The following is a 27123-nucleotide window of genomic DNA, read 5'->3' as shown; positions in this document are numbered from 1 at the left end:
GATACACAAATTCGACGAGCAGATGAAATAGTGTTATCCAGGGTCGCTGTGAATTTAAAGTTACAGCGTGGACAACATGCTGCAATATTATTGGATGTTTTACCAAAATTGCAGTAGTCTCTTTCTTATAGAACCCGAAAGTCCAGACTGAAATAATAATCTCAGATGTCAGTATAATCACATCATGGTTTAATTATGAGTTGCTTGTTTTCCGTAACCTACTATGTCACCCATATAAGGCAGTAAAATACTCTTGTCCAGATATGGGTTGTAACTCAGGCTCAGTCATATGGATTTACTCATCGCTGTGACCGGTAGCCATGACTCCAACTATCAGTAGAGATGGCTATCTGGATATCTGCTATATTTCCTGAGCATCCATGATGACAAATGGCTGAGTATAAACTTCAGTAAGCTCTGCAATGCCCGGCTAGGTGCTCAGGCCTATAACATCTGTATTATGACCAAATAAATACGACTCATAAAGACTGAATAGGCTAAACCGCTAGGCTAAATATTAATGGCTCATGAATTTTCAAAAGTAAACAATTAAATGCCTTTTGAAGCAATTGAAGCAAAAAACGTTTACTGCCTCTAGGTGAATATGACAATCTAGATTGGGGCAGAGTGTACTTTATGCACACGAAGCATTCTGAAGTCTCTGAAGCGTATTTTACACATTTTGTGAGAAGCAACTCGTAAGCATCATAATTCAAGCCACTCGTTATCAGCCGATAAAACAGACAACAATCAAATCACCAAACTAGGTTACTGGTATAATGATATCACACTGCGTCAAGGGCACTTTAGCATCAAAGCTGTTAAAGTCACACTGAAATGGAAATTACAGAATGACGCTCATGGTATGACCTTACTCGCTTTTCATTGTCATTCTTGACTTTCAAAGGGTACATTTCCTATCTAAGTTGTCTCTGAAAGAACGACACTCGAAGATGTTACTCCTTCGAAGTGGGCCACCTCCTCCTATGTTACAGCATTGTAAATAGCTGCGACTTCTGACGATACAAATTATTAATGTTGCACGTTCTCCAATCATGATAAGGCACTAAGTGTGTCTGCCTCGACTGTAAACAAAGCAGCCGTAAACATTAGAGTTCGACAGCTAGTTAAGCTAATCGCTAGTGAAAGCTAGCATAAACTTAATCTTCCTGCTGCTACATGTCAGAAAACTTCAACCAAGGAGATTTAATCAGAATATGAACCACTCTACCAGTCAATATCAGGAATTCTATGATTTTTAGCTACATTGTTATTACTTAACAAAGCATAAACCCCCCCCCCCCAAAAAAAAACCCAAAAAACCCCCAAAAAACATTTCGGCCCCACTTTAAGGTAAACAGTTCCCAAATCTTTCCACTCAGAACCTCCCAACCGTGTGCAATCTTCCACCTAAAAAGGCATCATCAACCCAACCCGCTTCAGTCCGACCGCTGCACTAATAGGACCAGACAACTCCCGCCCGTCCTGTAATAGCAGCGGCATACCGATGGCGAGATGCATTCGGCCACGCTCACTAAACTCACAACCCTCGGCATGCACCGAGCATACAGTATGTGCATTCAAGCAAATCAAGCAAAGTGTATTGCGGATGTTCGTGAGTAATGAGGAATTTGAGGAGTTTTTTTTTGCTGACTCTTAGAAAAACCAGGGGGCTGGAATGAGCGTTTGGGGGAGGGAGGGGGGGGGGGAGGGGGGAGCGGGTGGGGGGGGGAGGAGGAGGGATGTATGATGGCGTGCTTAAGAGCTCTGGTGCTGAGGGGGGAGGTGTGGTCACAGGAGAGAGATTAGACCGAGGGGCAGCGAAGGGAAACCAAATCCATCTCCATCTCAGAAACATCCTAAAGCAGATTACTTACTTCGGGAGGGAGGGAGGGAGAGAGAGAGAGAGAGAGAGAGAGAGAGAGAGAGGGAGAGAGAGAAAACGAGAGAAAGAGAGCAAAAGAGGGAACATGAGGTGGAGAGAAAGAGGCAGTGTGTGTGTGTAAAGAGAGAGAAAGAGGGAGACAGGAAGGGAGAGAATATGATGTGTGTGCGAGAGAGAGAGAGAGAGGTGGCGGCGAGTGAGAGAGGGCAATTAGCATAGATGCAATACTGGCACAGTCCTCTGACTTGATATTTGACCTTCTGCAGGAGACTTTCCAAATATCGCCTGAGAGGCCCAGACGACCATATGGCAATAAGCCACCGGAGGCCCCGTACAGCTTGACTCTCCCGGGCTTCCGTATGCTAATCTGGAACAGAATGTAGTTACAGTACAGTTTCCCTATAGGAACTCCACTCTGCCGCTCTTCTATAGGAAGGGAGGGGATTGGCAATCGAGATGGGCCTATAGCCACCGGGGACCCGTCTGTCTTGATGTAGAGAAGAGCAGATAGAGCTGACCGTTTTAGCAGTTTAGCTTCGGCTAGCAAAAGAATGGAATTGAGTTGGGGATGTGGGAGGGGGGTGTGAAAGGGTAAACAGGTTACCTCATCATGCTTGCCTAAAACTGGAGTTGCTTTGTCCATATTTGTTGTTTACATTCAGTCGTTTTCTCGGCCATATCTATTGTTTACATTCTGTAGTAGCGTTAAATCTGTTGCAGATGATTGGAGCGCCTGGACTGAATACTGTACTGGCATTTTGATGAGTTAAGTTTTAGAGACTTATGAATACAATGCAGTGCAACTCGATTAACATTTCTTCACCAGGTATTCTGTGTGATCCTGTTAATAACAGGTCTTATCCTAAATATGTACCAGAAGGATATAGTGTTGTTTTTCAATAGGCAACAACGTTTTTTTTTTCATTTATTTTTTTAACTGTAGCTTTCCTTTCTGGTCAACCCAATCATACCACAGTGCCAATATGTATCTCCTGTAAATAACAGTCCAAATCAACACGCTGTAGTGATGGACTTGACTATTTGGAGATGAAAATGACAAAGTGTTTACATTTTTGGTGAATATTGAGAGGGAATAACTACGACTAGGCTTCACTGAATGTCATCCTAACCTGTTGTAACAACCGTCGTCGTCAATGTGCAATGCAATGGATGGGCATGGGAACATTTTGTTTCCCTTCAGTCAGGTTAAATGTTTCAAATTCGTAACCACTCGCTAGCCTTCGTAGACAAAAGAAGGATGATATCACCCCCTTGCTTCCGCACTGGAGGAAACACTCAAGGATTTGCCCTCGAAAAAGCCTGCCGCCATTCAGAATGATATGAAAAATACCTCCAAGATATTTAGGTTAAAAAGGACCGACAGTCATCTCCTCTGTCGCTCTTGAACGTAGCTCACCCCCATTCACTACAGATGGTAAATCCCAGCCTAACCCAGACTGACCCTGAATCCCAAACCAACCTCAAGCCCCTACCCACTTGTGTTTAGCAGACCTGGGAGTGCTTGATTTAACTTCTCATGCACAATGGAAGCAACGGAATAGTCTGAGATGTGCAAAATGCAAAAATCAAATCACAGCTTTATTGAATCATTGAAAAATAATAACGCTACATGTTTTTGCCCATGTCTGCCTGGGAGGAATGGACAGTTAATAGACGTACGAAACATAGCAAAAATAACACCCAGATTATAAGAGGGCAAGTTAGTCTCACTTCTGTCATTTTCTACACCTCTCCAATCCTCTCAGATGGTAGGGGTTCCTTGGAGTGCTTTGGGGTTGACTTGGTATTGAGGATGAGACTACCCAGCCATGGGAGCTGAGCCTGGGCCACTGGGTCAGAGAGGCCCCAGTGCCTGTAGCCTGAGAAGCAGGCAGGATCACCACAGCACCACAGCGACACAGCACCACAGGCCTCCATTTCAATTAGCTTCACCTAAGTACCCCTGTGAAACCAGTACTCCCCTCCTGTATACAGGCCAGGCCAAGGCTGCTGCTGAACTGTACATCCCCACTGGGAACCAACCCTATCTGGAGGGGGAGGGGGAGGAGGAGGAGGAGGATGAGGGAAGTGGAAGGGGGAGGAGGAGGGCGTTTGAGAGCTGAGAACATTTCAGGAAAAACAAAACAAAGAGACGGAGCGAGGAAAGGGAGGAGGGTGAGGTCAGTGGAGCTCTGAGATGGGAAAAACAGAGAAAGAGGGAGCAGGAGGAGGAGAAAAGAGACAGGCAGGGGAAGATGGGAAGTATGGAGGGAGGGGGGCGGGGCGGAGGAGGGGGGGGGTGCGCAGCAGGCCAGGGTACCTGGGGGAATCTGAGTGTGGAAAACCCTCAATTCCTCCGCCAACTTCCAGGCCCTTTGAAACAAAAAAAAAAAAAAAAAAAAAACGTTGGAAGGAACGGAAGACGTCAGTGAGCGCGCGCGGCGAGGCGCCGTGTGGGTGTCGCTAGCAGAGCGCGGGGCTAAGCGAGGCGACATATTGCCAGCTCTCTGAAATGTTAAATCAAAATGCAAAGTAGCAGCCGGGCCTCCTCGTTGGTACTGAGCAGATTCCTCAGCAGCTGTGTGGGAGAGTCTCCATGCAAACACAGGTCTGCACTGGGGGCCTGAATTAGCACCAGCAATGATATTTATGGGAAAAATCTACATATATAGAATATGGGCTATTGCTGTATCGGGGGACATGGTCGAGATGAACCTTGTAACCTTCTAAAATTAGGCCAGACTCATTGTTTATTTATTTTTAACTCTGTATTATTTTGAAGCGTGATTTAATTAGTTAAGTCATTGAGACCACATTGACTTTGTATTCTATTCCTGGGGAAATCAACATAAACATATACAGTAAGAATCTAGGCTACTAGAATAGCTAAGGCTTAGGCTAGCACGACATTATGCCTACTGTTGAGAGTAGAATATTGAATAAGGCCTTCATAATTGAATTATTACTAAAAGGCCAATTAACCAAAAAAGCCTTAAGCATGTCTGGCACAATCATCTAATATTGCTCAATATTCTGTATTCAAACGTCAAGTCCGATACTTATATTTAGCAGACACGATGACAGCATTTGACCTAACATGCATCATCACATGTACAGGGCTACCAAACACACGCGGTGAACTATGACACGTGTCGCTATTAGTCTCGCTTATTGGTTAATTAACACTTAATGATTCATTATGTTTCATTCATGGATACCGCTAATAATATCGATACATTATCAAATTCAAAGAGGAGGCCATTCGGTAACACACCCACCAGCAGTTCTGACTGAAACAACAAAGAGAGAGATGAAAAGACACAAACTGTAGGCGAACAGAGAGACAGAGAGATGGACAAAGTTGGCTGTTAGAGAGATACACAGTGAAGGCAATGGAATACACATCCAAATACGTCTACGGTGACTGAATAGTCTTAGAAAACAAGGTTCTACCTTCGAACCCTTTCATGGTGCCGTGTAAAACCCTCTTTGTGGCATGAAATCAAAGACGGTGATGACAGAGACGCAACAGTGAAAACAGAGACGTCTATAAAAAAAAAAAGGAATTTGAAAACAAGGCAACAGTGGTATGCTAAGCAGCATTTAAAACAGAGCTAATCCAAGCAGACTACCCCCTGCTTAGTCATAGCAGCTCCCCTACCGATCAGACAGAGAAACCGGTCATACTCTGTCAAAACACAGATGCACTCCCCAACAGATTGAGATCATCGTGATTTCACTACTCCGCGAAGGCGGAAATCCCTGCAAAAACCCCCGTCTCCGAGAGTACGGAGTGACGACCGAGGTTTTTCAAGAAATGCGAAACAACAACAACGTTTTTTCTTTTCCTTCTTTCTGTTTTGAAAGGACAAAGGTTTTTTTTTTTTTTTTTTTGGGGGGGGGGGGGGGGGGGGGGGGGGTTCTGCGCTTGAATAAAATAATCAAAAATACCACCTGATGTCATCAACAGATGCCTCTTAAAGCCTATTCTTAGCCTGAGGGTATCTGACTTCACTCCTTGGTGACATTATCTAACCCCGGGGTATCTATCAGAGAAGAACCCTGAAATATCTCGCAGCCGCTCCGCGCGGTATCAGATGTTTTGCCATGAAATATTCATATCTGAAAGCAGACCCACAAAGGAGGAGAGAAGATGAGGACGTGGAGGAGAGGAGGAGGAGGAGGAGGTGGTGGCACACGTGTGGATTTGACTTGCATAAATATAGATACTTTAAGCACACTGACCGATTTCTGTCACCCAACCCCCCCCTCCCCCTCCCCCTCCCACACACACACACAGAGACAGACAGACACACACACACACACACACACGTGCACACACACACACACACACACACACACACACACACAGAGACAGACAGACACACACACACACACAGAGACAGACAGACACACACACACACACACACACACACACACACACGCACGCACGTAGTTGTCACTCAAATTCACGTCCATTTCCTTGGATGACTGTCAGAAGAGAAGGGGATGATGCCAAATGTGTGTTTTTTTCTCTCTCAATATCAACAGACTTCTCCAGAATCCCCCCCAAAGGAATAAACCTTTCTTTTTTTATTCCTCTCTTTTCCTTACACCTCTCGCACGGAGAAGTATTAGTGACAGGCCTATAACTGTTATGATAATTATGACCAGGTCCTAAGATATAACCACATTCTTAATGTCAGCCACATGCTAAGAACACAATTACCTCGGCTCAGTTACTATGGACTCATTGCGAAGCCCAAATGCTCTTAGTAAGAGGTTCTCTCTCTCTCTTTCTCTCTTTCTCTCTCTCCCTCCCTCCCTCTCTCTCTCTCTCTCTCTGTCGCTCTCTCCCTCTCTCTCTCTCTCTCTCTCTCTCTCTCTGTCTCACTTTTCCTTCGCACAGGTTCCCAGTAATGACGAGATACCTTTTAACTTCGCAGTCGGACCCTGCATCAATAATTTACAATCATCTGTTTAAAATTTAAAGTGCCACACATTAACGTCCTCCGCACCTGCACTTTCACGCTGTCCACCCTCTGTCGCCCCCATACCCTCCCTCCCCTCCTCTCCCCTCCCCTCCCCCCTCCCTCCGCCCTCCCCTCCCTCCGCCCTCCCCATAATATGGCCTGATGACAACGAGTCTGCTTTCACCAGTGAACCGGGGATGTTAAATCAAACGAGGGCAGAGGAGAGGACAGGCGGCGTGCTGTAAGGCCAACGTCCAGCCGCCTCCGATTACGCCTTGGCCTTAATTGGTGGCGGTGGCGGTGGCGAAAACTATAAATTCTTTAACAGCGCCGCTGTAGACACACACACACACACAGACACACACACACACACACACACACACACACACACACACACACACACACACACACACACAGACATTCTTTAACAGGGCTGTTGTGCTCTCCCCTGAGTGCCCAGCCCAGCCCCAGCCCAGCCCAGCCCAGCCCAGGGGCCCCATCCCAGAGAGTCTAGCTATCTGGGTGCAAATGGAACCTGACAGAAAATCCACACTGCACGACAAATCTAGCATGAGGAGGGAAAATCGAAACGAATGAGACAGGGAGAGAGAGAGAGAGAGGGAGAGAGAGAGAGAGAGAGAGAGAGAGAGAGAGAGAGAGGCCTTGGCTTCTCTTGAGTAGCCCTGGGTACCATGGGGGGAGATGTGTATAATTAAGCGGTTTGTGTTGCAGATCGGATGGCCAAATCCTATTGTCTTGACAGGAGCTTACGGTTGCCCTTTAGGTTGTGACGCGACGTGAGTCGCAAGGCCGGGGTTTTTTCCTTCTTTTTTTTTTCTTTCATTTTTTTTTTGTTCACACTCGATCCCTCCCTCCCTCCCTCCCTCCCTCCTTCCTTCCTTCCGTTCTGTCCCTCCGTCCTCGAGACCTCCGTCAAAATTAATCTGCCGTTTTAAAGCTTGAATAAATCCAATAAGTTAGAGATCTGCGGATCTAAAAAGGCCGACTGTCCCCCTCAGGCTTCTTTATTTTATTTTTTTTTCACGCGCGCGCGCGCCCACACGTGCACACACACACAAGCACAGACACACACATACACACACGCACAGACGCACGCACAGACACGCACATACTCCCTCTCACGCCTGTATAGATTGGCTGGGAGCACTCAGCGTTATCTCTGGGGGAGGCAAAGGTTGGGGGAGGGAGGGGGGGAGGGCGAGGGGAGTGGAGGGAGAAAGCCACAGATTCATCCTTATCTATTCTGAGCACACCTAAAACAAATTAGGCCTGGCCCCCGTCGCTGTCGCCTATTTGAATCCCTCGCTCTCATTAAGGATCCAGGATCCTGGCTTATTATCCTCAAGATCCTGGGGGGGGGGGGCGGGGCGGGGGGGGGGGGGGGGGGGGGGGTAGGTATTTTCTTTTTTTTTATGACAATAGGCAGAGAGGTTTGTGTTTTTTCAACGGACACCACCTTTTTTTCATCCGGGTCCTGTATTTAATGCAGTCCTCTCGACACGGCACAAAGACAGAGAGAGAGAGAGAGAGAGAGAGAGAGAGAGATGTGTGCTACACTACACCCTCCTCCTCCACCTCCTCCTCAGCGTGTCATCGCTGTGTCGTGTTTTCCCGAGCACAACATCGCCGTGACCTTTGACATTTTGCTTAATTGCGTTTTTTTTTCCGTTCAATGAGCCATTTTGGTCTGTATTTTTCTGAGGGGGGGTTCATGGTCCACTTGCATTACCAATACGCAGAACTGTGTCTGAATGGACGCACCTTTTCAAGGTTACCTTCTCCTTCTCCCAGCGTCTGTGTTGTTGTTTACGTCGGTGTCTATCAAGATACTTTTGATGAGTATCGCTGGGACTCTGGTACTGTGTCTTGTGAAGACGAGGGTCTTTTGCACTAACAGGCTGCGTACAGGCGGAGAATAAGCTTTCGATTGATAGGATTGTGTAAACCTGAGAGACGTATTGTGTATCGAATCCGTCAGCATGTCGTTACCGGAGCCCTGACACCCAGTTTCAGAGAAACGATCAGCGTCGTGAACAGTTGTCATGGTTGTTTGTGGAATGTTTTTGTCGGCAAACGTGTTGGAGAAGAGTTGTCCTATAGAGTACGACACGTCAAGTAAAGCAAAGAATGAGTTGAAAACAGGGACAGGGAAGGCAGAAATGTAACCGTTGCCACAATTGACCAATTTAACCTTTTTTTTTATTTATTTATTTTTTTATATATGTTTTTATGGCATTTCTGCTTTATTGGGATAGAGACAGTAGAGATTGACAGGAAGGACGGGTGAGAGAGAGGAGGGATGACATGCAGGATATGTCGAGGGTCGGAATCGAACCAAGAACCTTGCGATTATGTGGCATGTGTGAGATGTTAGTGTGAGACCCCCCCCCCCCCCCCCCCCAATTGAACAATTTAAGCTATTGGGTACAGGCTGTATGAAACAGTAGGCTATATCAAGTACTGCGGTGAAAATGATATCTCTCTTCTCATTGGTGAAATATAAAGAGCATTTTCACCGATATGATCATGGACCACGTTGACTCTGATACAGACAGGTGCACGGACAAATAAGCTCACACACAATCCCCTGTTCCTCACCCCAGGTCAGCCATCTTTAAAAAATATATCTATCCAGAATTCCAATATTACAGTAATTGTATCATTGTCTTAAGTAATGAGTTGTATTTTTTTTAAAGAGCCCCCAATGAAGAATAATGGTTTTGGCGTATGGGGAGATGGAAAACTTTCTCGTTGAGCTGACAGCCCCTAGCCATATTTCAATAATTCATGCCACATTTAAGCTGTATCTCACTTTTTAAAACTGTTTAGAAATACAAGCTCCAAATCGGGTTGGTTGCGCAATGGATACATATTAGTCATACTGTGAGTCCCTCCCCAAAGAAACGATACACATAGAATGATAGAATTTGACAAATTAACGAATGGAACACGAGGTAAATACTAACACACACACACACACACACACACACACTTGCACGGTAAACCTAGCACATTTGAGCCACGGGGGTCTAAACCAGGCAGGCAAAGGTAACTGCTCTGGAAATGTTAGGTTAGATGAGATGCCTTCGCCACACTAATCCATCTTGAGGCCTGCGAGCAGCAGCAGCAGCAGCAGACACACACACACACACAAACGCACACACACACACACACACACACACACACACACACACACACACACGTAAGGCTGGAGCCTGCCTACCGCAGAACAGCACAGCAGTGACATGGGGCAATCCTCCAGGGTCTTGCATTAGCTCGCTAAATTAAAGGGGGTATTAGATTAAATTGGCTCTCCGATTTCAGGGGTGTGAGTAAAATTCTGATTTGCATTTTCCACCGCTGCTTAAGATATAATTAGTTCGGGGTGATTCCCATGTGGAAAACACTGACAGCCAAATCTAACTGGCTGCTAGCTTATCGTCTCTCTTCCCAGGCAAGGAGGTACAATCTGCTAATGTTTACATGTTTGTGTGTGTGTGTTTGTGTGTGTGTTATGTGTGTGTGTGTGTGCGTGCGTGCGTGCATCTGCTTGCCTGTTTGTGTGAGTGTTTATGATTGTGTGGGGGTGTTGGAGTTGGAGTATGTGTGTGGGCTGAAAAAGGTCTCTCTCCACCAACTGGATTGAGCGCTCCGTGTTGCACACTTCTCCTCAACGAGGAACATCTTACGATTGTTCACAGCACAGGTGAGATGAAACCACAACGCCGCGTTTCAATAACTATACGTTTAGAATGCACCAAAGCATACGTGTATTGTACAACTTAACACCTCTACCACAGTCTTCAAACCCCAAGCCCATTTCCTGTGCACAAGCTGATTCCATAATTACAGATGTCGAGACAAAAATAATAATTACCGGTAGAGGAATCCCATAATACGAATTACAGAACTCTGTCAAGTACCTATTTCTTTTAAAAGCAAGTTTGGATTTGTTTTTGTTTTTTCCTCTGCATCCTCCCACAGTAGGTAATTTCGACTGCCTCGGATGGCAAATGGATGTTTTCCACAGCGAAGTCTAACCACGTATTATTAGACGTGCGACGGCGTCTTCCTGGACACCTGTTTGGGACACCTGTTCGTACATGATATATGCAGTCAACTTCACACTAGCTTCCTATCAGCCCCCACGTGGTGTGAATTCCACCATAAGTCACCTGTAACCCTGAGCATTTAAAAAAACAACAACAACAACAACAACACAGAAAGGTGGCTTCGTAGAGATAAGGGAACATGTGTCTCTGGGGTTTGGAGGTGGAGAGGCCTGTTGAGGTGTCAATCTCATCTCAATCCCAACTCTCTGATGTAACAGTAGGCCCAATGAAACCACATTTAGTGCTAAAAAAACCATTCACAATACCACAAACTGTTGCATTATGACGAGCCAGGTAAATATTCCGTTAACACTTTATATGAAGGTGTACATTATAAAGGATTTGTAAAGCATCTACAAACTAATCGTCAATAACCACTTTACAAACCCTACATGACATACACTTTAATGCACGGTAAAGTGTAACCACAATTCTGCTGATGTCAATCTGATGTGCATGTTCAGCAGGTCTAACCTTGTTAGATAATCATATTGTCTACAGGACTCAATAACAACACACTTAACAAATCAGTCGTATGAATAAATAATCAAAAGGATGTCGCGTCCTGCATTACTTCAGCATACAGTCACTCTGGTGATGTGCATTATTTACAAGATATTAGCAATGTTTCCATCGTTTTCTACGAGGGATATAAGGAGCTTATCAAAGAGTCATATCAAAGGAAAATACTAAAGCTGCATGCATGTCTATCTGGATGGAGTCAGAACAACACACCTTCAACCCAGCCATGGCTCTACCAAGGGTCTGGAAAACCTCATGTGACAAATTCATTTTTGGATGAAGGAGAATATTGTAGGACTACACAGTGTTATTGCCATCAATATTTGGTCATATTCTAAGTTCTTAAACTCTCAGTCTCAATCCCTTAATTCATGAACCAAATACCTGTCCAAATGTTGGATAAAATTAATAATAGTAATAATAAAAAGGAATACCATTGTACATCGTGTTTTTCACTGTCAAATGAAGTGATATATGGAACCCTTTTTTTGTTCTCAAGATCAACGCCCTATTGTCACTTTATTTTATTCTATTGTCACTTTATTTTGTTGTTGTTGTTTGTGATGTGAGCTGCTGTAACGCCTTAATTTCCCCTTGGGGATCAATAAAGTACCTGTCTATCTATCTATCTATCTATCTATCTATCTATCTATCTATCTATTAACCAATCACCCTGTCCAAATGTTGGAATAATTAATAATAGTGCAAATTCATCTTTCGAAAGAAGGAAAAGATTGTACAGGGTGTCATTCACCATCAAATCAAGTGATATACTGTATCAAACCCCTACTTTAACTCTCAAACTCAACACCCTAAAATTAATCAATCAATCAATCTCCTGTACCTATGCTTGCATGTCTTGATACCATATCTGCAAAACAGGTCCATGTTGAATCTCTGAGTACGTAGCTCAATCAGAACAAGAGTGAACGTGATCATATTTCCACCTCTCCATTTGTATTCTGCACAGTCGTTCACAGGCAAATGTCAGCCATCACAAATCAATTAAAATCAAGCAATTAAAAACAGCACTGCCCTCTCAATGTGAGGGCATTCAAATGGTATGCTCTTGCTTCGCTTTCAATTATGATTGTCTTTTGTTGAAGAACCTAAACCTGATAGGACTGTGTGTCCATTCTACTCTATTCAACCACTCTGGTTGGACTGCAAGCTAGCAATATCTTTTTTTTTTTTTATCTTTAAAAGCCCCAAACCATCCATGAAACATCTTAAAATGTGTGTTACCCCGTTATGATGCATCAGCCCCTTTTGGATTGATCTCCACTTGGGTCATAATGGCTTAAATAGAATAGAAAACGATCTCACCCCGACTCCATACCCCCCCCCCCCCCCCCCCCCCCGAAACCCAATCAATTCATATAGCACCAGAGGAAGAAGATCTGTCTGGATAGCCCCCCCATCCCTCCCCCACTCTCTCCATATTAAACTTGGGGAGTGTTTTTGAGAAACGCCATCATCATCGGCCCTGCCCTGCCATCACTCTCCCCGTCCCCTGGTGGGCTGAAGAGGCCTGCAGAGGCTTTGTGGGATATTGATTCCCTCCACCCCCCACCACCAGCCCGTCCAGAGACGGTCTCCATAATTGGTTAAAATGACCGGGTGTAGAGAGGGATGGCTCTCTCTCTCCCTCTCTCTCCCTCTCTCTCCCCTTGCTCTCTGCTGAAAACCATTTCCCAGCCCTGCCTTGGAGCTGAGCCAATCCCAGGGTTGTTCGGATGCGTTCCAGCCCCAGCCTGACTGGCAGCAATTAGGGGTGTCTGAGCCAAGCTCAGCTTGCGCTGCGCACAAACACCCCTAATTACTGCCAATTAGGCTAGGCGGGTAGGCAGATTTGAGAAGCCGGGGGGATGTTCAGGCATGGGTGGGCATGGAAACAATTTTCAAGGGCTTAGAAACGTGACTGGATGAAAAGGTTAATGCTTTGGAGTGCAAGGGGGGGGGGGGGGGCAGGAGGGGAGTGTGTGTGTGTGTGTGTGTGTGTGTGTGTGTGGGGGGGGGGGGAGGTTGGGGATAATAACAAAAGAAGAGGCTCTCCCTCCCCTCCCTCAGGTTTTCTCACCTCCAGCGAATTGCCGGGTTTCTTCTTCAGCTCCTCGCATTTCCTAAACTTGCAGATCTGGTGGCCCGTTTTGCGGTTCCGACAACTGCTGCACACCCCGCAGTTGATTAGCCGCCTGCAGGGCGCGCAGACCCCACACCTTTTCCTCTTCTTCTTGGCCGGGTTTCCGCTGGATCCAGAGGAATTATTCTGTGGGCAGTCAGCCAGATTGGCAATTTGAAACGCACTGTCTGAAACGGCTGCCGAGGCTGCGGGGGAGTGAAGGGCTGTCATGACGATGACCCCGGGAGGTAATGAGATGCCCCCTAAAGCCGGAATAGCGGAAAAAGTTCCAACGCGTTCCGGGAGATTCATTATCTCTGCTTCGGCAGCGCCGCATTTCAGCTTGTTCATGCATTCTCCTGCTAAAGGTCTGCAGTGTTCGGGGGATAAGGTAGAGAGGAAATTATTATTTGCCATTTGCAGCGTCTCTGGCGGCACGCCAGGCTTCCCCGGCCTCTGGGAGTCATTTCTATGCATGCCGGTCCTATTAGGGTTTATTGCCGCTGATTTCCTTCCCCAGAGCATGGCGTTATCGCAGTTCCAGGGGGACATGCCGATTCTGGCGCTGGGAAAAATGGGTGTCGTGATGCGGGCAATCTTTGCAGTCTGTGGAAAAGCCCCGTTGGTTTTGTAAAAGTTTGCGAAAGACCTGTACCTTTCCATTTCGGCATTATAATCCAAAAGCTGGCTTAATCCACCATCCTGAAGGTTCTGGAGGTTTTGAAGATTCTGGAGGTTCTGGAGGTTATCCTTTTGTAAGAGGGACACGTCAGCATTCTGTCCGTTCTCAATACAAAGCGCATTGTTTATGTTAGACATGGCTGGAGATGGTGTTCAACGGTTCACTGGTAGAGGCTGTGGTCGCCGGCGGCCTTGGTCCAAACTGAAGCAGCTTACAAACAATGTGATACCATCCTGGTAAATCTGCTCCAGTACTAAAACAAGAAGACAACAATTACAGACAAACAACGGACACACACACAAAAAAAAACATCCTCATTCTACAAAAAAGAAAATCCTCCTTTTCTACTACTCCCAAGTTTCCATGAGAAAAGCTGAAACATTTGACAAACCAGCTGGCATATCGTTAATTTTCCTTCAAACTGTTCTATAATGAAATGTATCTCGGATTGAGCTGATGCTTATCTAGCGACAAATATATGATAGCTATGACACACCAATGTGTCATTATAATAGGAACAAAAATTTGCATGCTTGAGAAGACATTTCTAGACAGCCATCTCTAGCTCTGTCAGACAGATTTTCAAGAGATTTTTTAATACTGCTGTCAAAGGATTCTTGGATATTTTTGAAATAAGTCAATTATTTCACGATCCGTATACGAGCAATGTATAATCATCACATGCATGCGTAAACAAGGGCATATATCTTCAAATGAAATAAAGCACAATATTCAATCAACAAATATCACCCGTGCATTGTTCGCTGATGTGTTACGCTACTTTGAGACATCACTACAAAACAGCCTCACCAGCCTCACATTCATAACATCCCATCAAAGTAGCCCCAACCGTCCCCAAGAAGTCTCTTAATAACATGCACCTTATACACACTGAATCAAAACACAACATACACATGCACTCCTTCCCAGGGACACAATTCTAGGCTATATTATTTCCAATCACTGATGTTCATGAGTAAATGACTGAATCAAAACACAATACACTGTACGGTGCTCCTTTTGAGGGGACAAATCATCTAGGCTATACTTTCAATCAGCCAATCTTATCCTAATACTATAAGTAGATGCCCCTCGATGTGCGTAAATGCACCTCCATCCGGCCTGGCCTCTTAAGAGCACCTGGTATTCATTCATGTCTCCAGCTCTATTACATTTGCTCAATGACAGCCACACAGACAGATAGCCACTGGTGAATTTCTATCCAGCCTGCCCAAGCCCCAGAGTGCCACACACCCCTAACCCACCGACGATTGTAGTGTCAGCTCAGCTGCCTAAGGGGGGGGGGGACGGGGGGACGGGGGGGGACTCCATTTCCTCCTCCTCCTCCCTCTCCTCCTCCTCTTCTCCTCCAGTCTGTCTGGATTCTGTTTCCACAGATAAAAGCCCATTAGACTCTCTCTCTCCCTCTCTCCCTCTCCCTCTCCCTCTCTCTCTCTCTCTCTCTGTCTGTCTCCCTCTCCCTGGTTCCATTACCTTTTCTCTGGCTGGGCTCTTTTTCTCTCTCTGTTAATTGCCAAAGCCGAGCCATTGCGGGAAACACTAAAGCATTTCAAATCACTTCCATGGTACACCCCAACAGCTGGCTCCAAAATGAATTATAAATATGCACACACTGGAAACCAGAGAGACCATATTGGGTGGCCTTATAGCAGCCTTGGATAATAAAGCCACATGCCCAATCTCAATATTATTCAGCCCAGAAAGTAAAGAATTTGCTGATATCTGCACTATCCTAACAAATGACCCAGGACATCATAGCCATGCCAATACAGTTATACCCAATTATAACACCTTTATAAGGCAGCAGCATAATTTAAAGGAAGTTCCTTCTTTGAACAAATCAAATATTCCACTAATATTCATAGCAACTTTGTTTCAAAAACAAGGAACATTAAGTGTAGTGTATTATCCATGAATATAAAATAGACATATTGTGTTCTAGGTGTACACTGGAAACAAAACAATGCATTTGGTGCCATCCAAAATCACCTAAGACCAGCAAACAAAACCTTGAAAAATATATTGCCACTTAGTAACTTTGTTTGAAAACTAGGAATAGCCAGCCTATAATGCCAAAGGTATTACCGTATCTGTACAAAACATGTACACCATGTTCTAGGTGTTTACTCTAGGCTAAAGACATCTGATGCATTAGAGCCGTCCATACACACCTAAAGCCACCAGACTAGTAAACAAAAACCTCCATGGCTCAATGATCGGCCCTCCTCCGGGTCATTATTACTTAATCAATTCACCCTCGGAGCCAAATACGCAGCCCAAAGGCAATCAAGTCACGGCTATTGATTTTGATCCTGTAAACAAAGTTTAGAGAGACAGAAATGTTCGATACTTCGAGAGAGAAAGAGAGAGCGAGAGAGAGGGAGAGAGCAATACGGGAGGGAGAGTGGGAGAGAGAAAGAGAGCGAGAGAGGACAAAAGTACTGTACGTCCGATGATGACGAGCCGTTGTGCCGTTGCACCACGGTGTCGTTAATGATCGGCGGTCTGGTCTGTCGGAGACACTCAGATCAAAGGTCATGCACAGAAACCCGAGCAGGGCTCTGGATAGTGTGAATAAACCGATCCAATTCACCCGACAGCGCCTAGATCACTTTTGCCGCCAGTTTAGCAGACGCAAATCGGGTGGGCAGTTAGAAAAAGCATGCAAAATATGACGCTGGGCTGGCTGCCTGCGGGGGGAAAATGGAAGAGCATCACCTACCAGGTCTCCCGATGAGAAGAGATTCCAGACGCTACCAGTCTGCCAGCACCGAGCGGCACATTACTGCAAGACGAGGTGGAGGAAAAATAACGCACAGATGTGGGGAAGGCAAACGCACACCACACCACACACACACACACACACAGAAAGAGGAGTGCGCTCAAACCAAAACGACCATTTTCACCGACTTCTTCTGTTGCTTGAAGGAAAAAAAAGTAGAAGGAAAAAAACAAAGAACAAACTACATCGATCAATCAAGCTTTCTGCACACCCAAAAAAAAAAACGGGTTTATTGTAGGTTAAAACCGCGCACGGAGGCGTGGGGTGGGGGAAATAACGGTCGGGTTAGTAGGTGTTTCCTCTTGGTGCGGGTTGTATTGTGTGGCTGCCTGGTGTTCTCTCGGTCCGCGTCTCCTGTCGCTGTGTGTGGCTGATTGGCGCTGAGGTGAGGAAGCTGGGATGTGGACACCTACTGATCATTGGCTGGAAATTACTATAGAAACACGAGGAGCGCTGGGGAGGGGGGCGGCTTAGGGCGCTCAGCCTCCGATGGGAAATAGCAGTGGGAAGCTTGCGTCTTCACCTTTTGTGTCGTTTTTCTTTTTTTCCTTTCTCTCTCTCGCTATTTTATTTCATTCGGACACATGACGGGGCATTTAGAGAGCGGTTGTCATTTGCGGGGTGCGTCTTTTAATAGGGATTTGCGGTTGACTTGAGGGAAAACTTGTCAAATTAATTTGAATTGAGCTCCACAGTGATTATGATAAAATGCGCCTCGGCCAGGGTGTTTTTTTTCTTTTTCTTTTTTTCTTCTAGATCCTTCTCTCCCTCTGCGTAGGACGACAGACAGACATAATTACGGAGACCTGCGTGCACGACCGCGGGGATTCATCACGATTATAAATCTTTCCTGATGGCCACAAATGTCTCATGTCTATTCCAGCGGTAGAAACACAAGGTTGCACGGCACATCTATTCCATGTGCCCATGTGTGATACGCTCATTCATGGTGTTATGGAATATAATTGCAGACTAATGCATGTGAAATATGAGGAAATTACTGGTCCCATCAATTATAGACCCAATCATTCAATCAACACTGATATAGATTTGCAATTGGTAATGTAGCATATAAATGATTAACATCGTTTATATAAAAAACAAAACAATAGATTAGATTAGGCAATTAATCTGTCTTTTAATTTGCATGAATATGCATTCATTTTGGCAGCCAATTAACCATTAATATTTCGATCTCAGCCTAAGGTACATGACATCCCAGTTTATATTTAAACTTACTTGTAGTTGTACTTAGGTTAAAACACACACACAGGCGCGCACGCACACACACACACACACGCCTGTCCTATACTTAAAAGGTGATGTGTACTAATGGAGTTCATTATCGACTTTATTGAGTGTTGGCAGCAGCCAGGGCGGGGGGGGGGGGGGGGGGGGGCGGGGGACACAGGCCAAATGTACATCCCATTGAACCAAACTAACAGGCATCAATCTGTGCTTTTGCTTTTTGAAGAAGTGCTTTTTGGTCTTGACGAGGATTGGCATGATTTTTGTCAGTCAGATAATGACCTGGCTATGTGGAATGGGAAGTCATACAAACACACAACTTAAGAACTTTGATGCACGTTCACATTGCATCATAGTGGAGCATACCAGTATCCTGCGTTATGCAGAGATTGCCCTAATGAACTCATACATTGGTAACACTTCTTAACGACAACAACAACCACAACAGCAGCAGCAGCAGTCCTCCTTACACTGACACATCAGGACCATGCGGTGTGTTTCTTCTCTACCTCAGATTAAACCTTATTCCGCCAGTATCAGACCGCTGCAAATTTGCACATCTGCGTCCATGTAAGTAAATCATCGCTGGGCTGAAAATCATTTTATCTTACGAGAGCCGCCCCCCCCCACCCCCCCCCCCCTCCCCCCCCAGGGGAAATCTGCCTAGGTGGTCTTAACCTCTGCCTGCCTCCAGAGCCACAGGGATGTGTGGTGGTGGGGAGGAATGGGGCCCCACGTGGCACGTGGCTTTGTTTCTGGCTGTGTGGCCCCGGGTGACTCCCTTCCCCTCTCTCCCTCCTCCTAACCCCCCCCCCCCCTCCCCCCTCCCTCCTCCTCCAGGGTTTTAAGTGAACTCTGAGGAGTAATTAATAAGGCCCGTTGCCAGATGTAAGTGTAGCCAGCGTTTAGTCGATGGAAATAGGATCCGGGAGCGGTAAGGTCAGGAGACACGGGCCGTGCGAGTGTGTGAGGTGCGGTGGTGTGGATCCATTGATCGTCTCCACCTGATCTGGACTTGTGTGTGTGTGTGTGTGTGTGTGTGTGAGAGTGTGTGTGTATGAGAGTGTGTGTGTGTGAGAGAGTGTGTGTGTGTGTGTGTGTGTGTGTTAGAGAGAGTGTGTTTGTATGTGTGTTTGTGTGTGTTAGAGAGAGTGTGTTTGTATGTGTGTGTGTGTGTGTGTGTGTGTGTTAGAGAGAGTGTGTTTGTATGTGTGTGTGTGTGTGTGAGAGTGAGTCAGAGAGTTTCACGGAAATTGAACAAAACGTTGAAATACAAATTAGAAATACAAAACATTTTGTTTCATAACCATACGGTATGATTCATTTCACATCCTCCATGATGAAAACCCAAATATAACCGAAAATCATTGGTGAGACATCCGCTTCCGTCTTTAAAAAAAAAAAAAAAAAAAATGCTTATGGAATGGATATTTGTTCACAAACGCTAGACATTAAAGTCAAGCAGAATACAGCAGCCTTTTCTGAATGAAATGATAAAAAAAAGAAAAACTGAACGGAAGGGAGGAGGAGGAGGAGGAGGAGGAGGAGGAGGAGGAGCAGCAATGTGCATCCTGGAGGTGTTTCTGATGAGCTCACCCAGCCAGCCAGCCAGCCAGCCAGCCAGCCAGCCAGCCAGCCAGCCAGCCTGTTATGGAGCCTGTACCAGCCTCCTGAGCCTCCTGGAGCTAGGAGGAGAGAGAGAGAGATGGAGAGATGGAGAGAGAGAGAGATGGAGAGAAGGAGGGAAATAGAGAGAGAGAGAGAGAGAGGGAGGAGAGAGAGAGATGGAGAGAAATAGAGAGAGAGTGAGAGAATGAGAGAGAGAGAGAAAACTAGAGAAAGACAGAGAGAGAGAGCTAGAGAGAGACAATGAGAGAGAGAGAGAGGCAGAGACATAATGGGAGAGAGAGAGAGAGAGAGATAAGGGGAGAGAGGGAGGAAGGGAGATAATAGGAGGGAGAGAGAGAGAGAGCGCAAGAAAAAGAGAGGGAGAGAGAGAGATAAGGAGAGAGTGAGAAAGAGAGAGAGAGAGCTAGAGAAATACAATGAGAGAGAGAGAGACGAGGGAGAGAGATAATGGGAGAGAGAGAGAGAGAGGAGAGAGAGAGACGAGGGGGATGCAGGGAGTGAACGGTATCAGATTACGGGGCTACGCTACGGCGATGCGCCTCCCGTCTCGGCATGGCAGCGACCTTGGCGGTGTTTATTTAGAAACCTGCCTCATTTCCTCCTCCCCCCCCTCCCTCCCCCTCCCTCCCTCCCTCCCTCCCTCCCTCCCTCTCCTCCCCACTCGTAATGTATGGCGCCTCACCCCGCTCCCGTTCGCCCCCTCTGCCGCGCCGTGCTTGCGGGGCGACGTGATGCAATATCACCCCTGTGCTCTCACCCTGTCTCTCTATGATATACAGAGCCTCTCGCTCACCCCCCCACCTAACCCCCCCCCCCTCTGCCCCCGCCCCCTCCACCCCCCACCCCCCCCCCCGCGCCATCGCTGGTTAATTGGAGTGTACAGGGATAATTAATTGCTTTGCTGACACCACACCGACTTCTGGCACCTCGTGCTGTAGTCTCTGAGGAGATGAGTCGACTTCACACGATGGCTTCTGTGGCAGAAAAACCACCAGCAGGCTTGTGGTTGGGAAAAGAGCCTTGTTGGAGGTGAATGTGTGTGTGTGTGTGTGTGTGTGTGTGTGTGTGTGTGTGTGTGTGTGTGTGTGTGTGTGTTCGTGTGTTCGTGTGTTCGTGGCAGGGAAAGTGAAGAGCCACACAGATGTAAACAAAGAGGTAATGATGAGTGTTCTTCGATGCTAGAGGTGATTAGACTAACCAATGACAATATACAAAAGGAAATGAGTTGTGGGTAGATTGATGAACGGATGGGAGGGTTGGATGTCTGTCTCTGAATTCTAAATCAACCCCCCCCCCCCCCCCCAAGACACTTGAGTAGATCTGGGATCATTTGATCCTTTTAGGTTAAACGCCGCCTTCTTTGCCTTCGTAATGACTAGGTGAAATGTTCACCGTCTTGATGATACATTATCTGTTCAACCCTCTATTGGACAATCCAGATCTCGAGATATGTCAAGAGGGTGGTGTCAAAGGGGTGTAAATGTGAGTATCTTAAAGGGCTCAGAGAATATATTGCATTTTGTTGTCTCTGTACTTGTACTCTGCACAATGACAATAAAGTTGAATCTAATCTAATATTTCAGGTTCCAATACTACTACAATACTGGAAAGGTGCTGCTGGTGTGTTACGATGGACAAATTATTTTGACCGTATCTGTTGCCTGCTTGGTGTAATCTCACCTGATCCCAAAAACATGAATGTATTCAAATGTCGTCATTTTCTTACGAGTCGTGGAATTTAGAATGTCATTGTCCGGGAACTTGCTAAATACTGGGCCTTAGAGAGGCGACTGGTTCACACTGCAATGCTGTGTGGGATGTGATGACGTTTGATTTCATCAAACAGGGCACCTTCTTTAATAGAGTGTGTGTGTGTGTGTGTGTATGTGTGTATCTGTCTGTGTCTGTGTGTGCGTGTGCGCCTGTCTGTGTCTGTCTGTCTGTGTGCGTGCGTGTGTGTGTGTGCCTGTGTGTGTCTGTGTGTGTGTGTCTGCCTCTCTGTCTGTCTGTGTGTGTGTGTGTGTGTGTGTGTGTCCCTGTCTGTGTCTGTGTGGGTGTGTGCGTGCGTGTGTGCGTGCCTGTGTGTGTCTGTGTGTGTCTGTGTGTGTGTGTCTGCCTCTCTGTCTGTCTGTGTGTGTGTGTGTGTGTGTGTGTGTGTCCCTGTCTGTGTCTGTGTGGGTGTGTGTTGTGGCGATGATGGGGGGGGAGTTTGAACTGTTGTTGTCGTGCCAATATGGGTAAACAGTGAGTGGTGGTGCTCATCTGTGGAAGCAGGTGGACAAGCAGCCTTAGCAAACACAAGCCCTCTGGAGCCATGCCGCTAAGCCCACCCATCACATCCACTAAGCACACCCGAGGCGTTTTATCCTGCTCCTGTTCTTGGGCAACACTTTGTATTTGGTGGTTCTTATGTGTTTTAATTTACTGCACTGACAAACTTTGAATGGTAACATGTTGTTATATCACTATCTGCATTTCTCCATCTGCAAGGGATGTTGTTGCAGTTCATAGTTCCGTGTGAAAGGACCCAAAATTGTGAAATTCATTTGAGTATATTATATTGGGTGTCAAATGAAAGCGAAGCGTCTATATTTCCGGGAAATGAAGTCAGAAATACATGTTTCAACCGTCTTTTGTCATAACCATAGGGATAAGCAAAGGCTTCGACTTCATACGGAAAAGCGTCTAAGAAAACAGAAAAAAGTCTTGAAAGGTTTTTTTTTTTTAAAAACATCAAACCTCATTCATGTTAAGTATAGACCCCAGTCAACTAATATCAACACTTATATTTTGTTGTGCAGAAACGGTTTGGCTTCTGTAAGTTTAAGAATCATTACCCAGTCTCTGGCTCATTCTGTTACCAAAAACCCACATACAGCATACAACACAAGATATCGTAACGACCCTGTGTAAGGCCCGTTAGCAGCTCTGCCAAGGGAGCTGCCAAGGGAGCTAACTCTGGTGTTGCAGTTAGCGTGGTCGGCTTATAAGCGGAACATTGTGAGTTCGATACCCGCTTAGCACAATCTGCTCTACCCCGCCGTTCGCTACAATATTTTCAAATGTCTCTGCCTCGTGTGGAGTGAGGATAATGAAAGTTAACAAAAGTACGAAGTATAGGTTTACCAACCAAAACACTTGTAGTGTTTCAAAGGGGTTCCAAAAGGGTTCTTTCAAAGGGACAGCCGAAAAACTGTTGCAAATCGTACAGTAGTAGTTACAAACCACAGCATCAACATCCTCGTCTCAAAAAAATGGAGACTTCATTGTACAGTGAGGACAGCAAGGGACTTGTCTTTATCATTAAACACATGGTGTGGTCACATGGTCACATGGTGACACCACATATCATGGTGTCACATGGTGTGGTGTCCCTAAGACAGATTCTTAGGGTCCTTCCAGCACTGTTTGCAGAGAATATTGTAAATAACTTATTCATTTAGCTGTGGGGATCTCTGAGGCAAACTAGGACCAGATTAGGTGTGTCTGTGCACATGACATAGGCCTATGTGTATTTCATTCAAATACATTTTTGGTGCCAAAAGTTTAGACTACTTTGTGTTATAATGAAGAAAAATACATTGAGAACCACAAATGGCATTGAATTGACTGACATACATGAAGAGATTCAAAGGCAGTTTTATGTTTCTTGTGCTTTCTGCGTTTTATCGATTACCCTTTTTAATGTTATATATATATTATTAAATTAATGAGAGTGTCTATTATAATGTATATTTCGACCTTTGTTTCCCTACTTTAGTGACATCATTATGCAGGGACGGACTGGGACAACAAAACCGGCCCTGGACTTTCAGCCGACCAAGGGGGGGGGGGCGTTGAGCGACGGGTGAGCAGTGAGCGACGTGATCTGTGGGTCACGACCCCCCCCCCCCCCCCCCATCCCCCTCCCCGGTCGACCGGAACCATCCACCGGCCCCGCAGCCAACAGATCGACCGGCCCAACGGGAATTCTCCCGGTGCTCCAGATGGCCGCTGCTCGCATTAGGTACAGAATGACATTCAAATCCATAAATCATGCATTTCTGTAGGGGGACCCATTTAGTCATTCTGGTTACCGTCATTCTGTTACCGGATGTAAATCCACTTCAGTTACGCAGCTCAAGAACCAGAAGAGATTTTTTCAATCTCAAGGCATCATATGATAGCTAACACCCCACAGAGTGTTGACAGAAATAGAATTGTCCTTCAGAAGGATTGGTATACAAATACTTAATGGCGGAGGAGAAATAATCATCTGTCATAATCATTATCCTGTCATGATAACGTGGCGTAATTGCAAACTATCGGTTGTTCATTTATGCTAACCGTTGTACACGTACTGTATGTACATATGATATTATCATGGTGGCGCAGTGGACTTATAGGTCAAATATGTGTCTTCTATAAAATGGAGAAAACAGATAATCATAAAACGCATGCCAGCAAGATCAGGAACAAGTTCAAAGTGAAGAGTTTTAAATGTACACAGGGTGCCCGTAAAAAAGCATAAGCGATCTACAATCTGCAACAGCCACAAATATTTGGGATTGACAGAAAGGCAGAGCGCACCCGAACACACACACACGCACGCACGCACGCACGCACGCACGCACACACACACACACACACACACACACACACACACACACACACACACACACACACACACACACAGACACGCACGCACACACACACACACACACACACACACACATACACACACACACACACACACACACACACACACACACACACACACACACACAGGCAGGCACACAACGTTTTCATACTTCCCCTTTCAGCCATAACTAACTCCCATATATCTGTACCCTGCCACCTACATTCTGTACCTCAGATGCAGCAACCTGAGCTGTCACAAAGTCTACAACGGCAGGCTTTGACGCGCTCCCAGGCACAAAATGGCCGAGGGAAAAATCAATGTAATGGAGCAAAAAAAAGTCTTTAACAACGAGCACAATGAACAAAACGCTAAGACGCAATTTACTGCTGCTTCCCTGTCTGCCACTTTTGTGACCTCTCTGAACAGTGAGCTGCACTGTGTTCCTGTTCTCTGGAGAAGTGTACTGTCCATGCTCTTCAGACCTCGTCCTGTCATTGTGGGTGTGTGGGTGTGTGTGTGTGTGTGTGTGTGTGTGTGTGTGTGTGTGTGTGTGTGTATGCATGTGTATGCATGTTTATGCGTGTGCGTGTGCGTGCGTGTGCGTGTGTGTGTGTGTGTGTGTATGCATGTGTATGCGTGTGTATGCATGGGCGTGTGTGTGCGTGTGCATTTACGTGTGTGTGTGTGTGTGTCCTACGATATAGGAGAGGACCGTGTTGGTCCTGCCAACTCCTAAATAGCTTCTCTCTCCTGTTTTTTTAGAACTGGCTCATCGCCAACGTAGAAGTCTGAGACAGTTTAAAACATGTAACAGGTCGACTAACTCCATGCCAAAATATGATAGGAAATGTATCATTTATATCTCTTCATTGCTATTTCTGTCAGTACCGTGAGTGTGTGTGTGTGTGTGTGTGTGTGTGTGTGTGAGAGAGAGAGAGAGAGAGTGTGCTCCTGTCAACGTGGTAGAATGTACAGAACATGACTAGGGGGGTTATGGCCTGGGGGGCCACCAGTTAAAGAACAACAACAGTCATCCAGTATCACAGGAAACAGGTTAGCGATCAGCGGTGAGGTAACAGTCATTCAGTATCGCTCTTCATCTGGAAGGTAAAAGCAGGAGTAGTACAGGAGTACAGGAGGGACTCCTAACGAGGCCCTGTGGGTGAAGGCGGGACCTCTGGCCTTGAGGTTTTTAGTGTGCGTGTATATGTGTGTGTGTGTGTGTGTGTGTGTGCGTGTGCTCGCTTCAGTGTGTCTGTGTGTGTATTTGTGTTTGAATGCATGTGTGTTTGAGTGTATGTTTGTGTGTGTATGTATGAGTGTGTGTGTGTGTGTGTGTGTGTGTGTGTGTGTTTGAGTGCATGTGCGTGTGTGTGTGTTTGAGTGCATCTGCGTGTGTGTTTGTTTGAATGTGTGTTTGTGTGTGTATGTATGAGTGCATGTGTGTGTGAGTGTGCATGCATGCGTGTGTGTGTGTGTGTGTGTGTGTGTGTGTGTGTGTGTGTGTGTGTGTATGTGTGTGTGTGTTATAGTGACGGGAGGCAACATGGAGGGGAGCATCTGTGGAGCTGAAGACGTGTGGCGTTCGGCCCATAAAACAAACTTTTTTCCCGAGAAAAAACGGCGCAAAGCGGGAATTAATGGTGAGGCCGTGATGGCGGCGAACCGGAGCTCAGGAGCAGGTCATTACTACACGCCACCTCCCGGAGCGCCACAGGCGGAGAACGGGACGTCACGCTGCCTCGCACAATTCCCATGATCCCTCAAGAGTAGAATAGATGGGGGAGGAAAGGGGGGGGGGGGGAAATAGATAGTGAGAGAGGGTGAAGGAAAAGAGATTGGGAGGGAGGGGAGGGATCGATGAATAGAGAGAGGAAGGGAGAGAGAGGAAGGGAGAGAGAGGAGGTAAGACACTACATTGAACCCGAAGGCAGTCAGCCAGCCAGTGTGATAGGGAAAAGGGTTTTTTTTTTTTTCATTCATTAGATGGAGATTACTGTTGCCCTCCTCCCTCTGGGGCTATTAAACATTTGGACTCATTGTTTATAATAAGAGAAGGTCTTGGTGGTCGAGCATTGTGGCCTTGTACTTATGAAACAAGAGGAATATGAAATATTGGGATGTACTGGATTTAGTTTGTAATGGATGCTGTGTCCCTGAAAAAGTTCTCTTACCACTTTACCATTTATACATCAAAAAGAATCCCATTATGAGCCTCTTCATTGGAAAGGTGCTTTGAATGTAGCCGACAAAAGGGTTAGGATTCAGGATTCCTGCTTTATTTTGAAGGATTCCTGCTGTATTTTCAAGTTTTTAAAATTCATATTGTAAATGTTTTGGTGTTGCCAAAATTCTAATTTGTACCCCCTCCCATCTTTCTCTCCCTCTCTCTCACACACACACACACACACACACACACACACACACACACACACACACACACACACACACACACACAAATGGCTTTTCTTTGTGTGGAGCCACATGGTCGACCCTTATGAAACC

The 27123-nt window shown here is 46.0% G+C and overlaps 1 protein-coding gene across 1 annotated transcript; it reads right to left on the bottom strand.

The window, feature by feature from the left end:
- Positions 1-1758: 1758 nt before the first annotated feature.
- Positions 1759-14454, bottom strand: cxxc4 (CXXC finger 4; the record flags this gene model as incomplete). The annotated part of the gene is made up of 2 exons (XM_083693203.1): positions 1759-1773; positions 13594-14454. 2 exons carry the CDS (start codon positions 14452-14454, stop codon positions 1759-1761), a joined length of 876 nt encoding a protein of 291 aa, XP_083549329.1.
- Between the last annotated feature and the right edge of the window lie 12669 nt (positions 14455-27123).

This window comes from Argentina silus, assembly GCF_951799395.1.
Source record: "Argentina silus genome assembly, chromosome: 21".
Classification (NCBI taxonomy): domain Eukaryota; kingdom Metazoa; phylum Chordata; class Actinopteri; order Argentiniformes; family Argentinidae; genus Argentina; species Argentina silus.
Note: the sequence above shows the minus strand (reverse complement) of the source record. Positions and strands in the feature narration are given on the sequence as shown.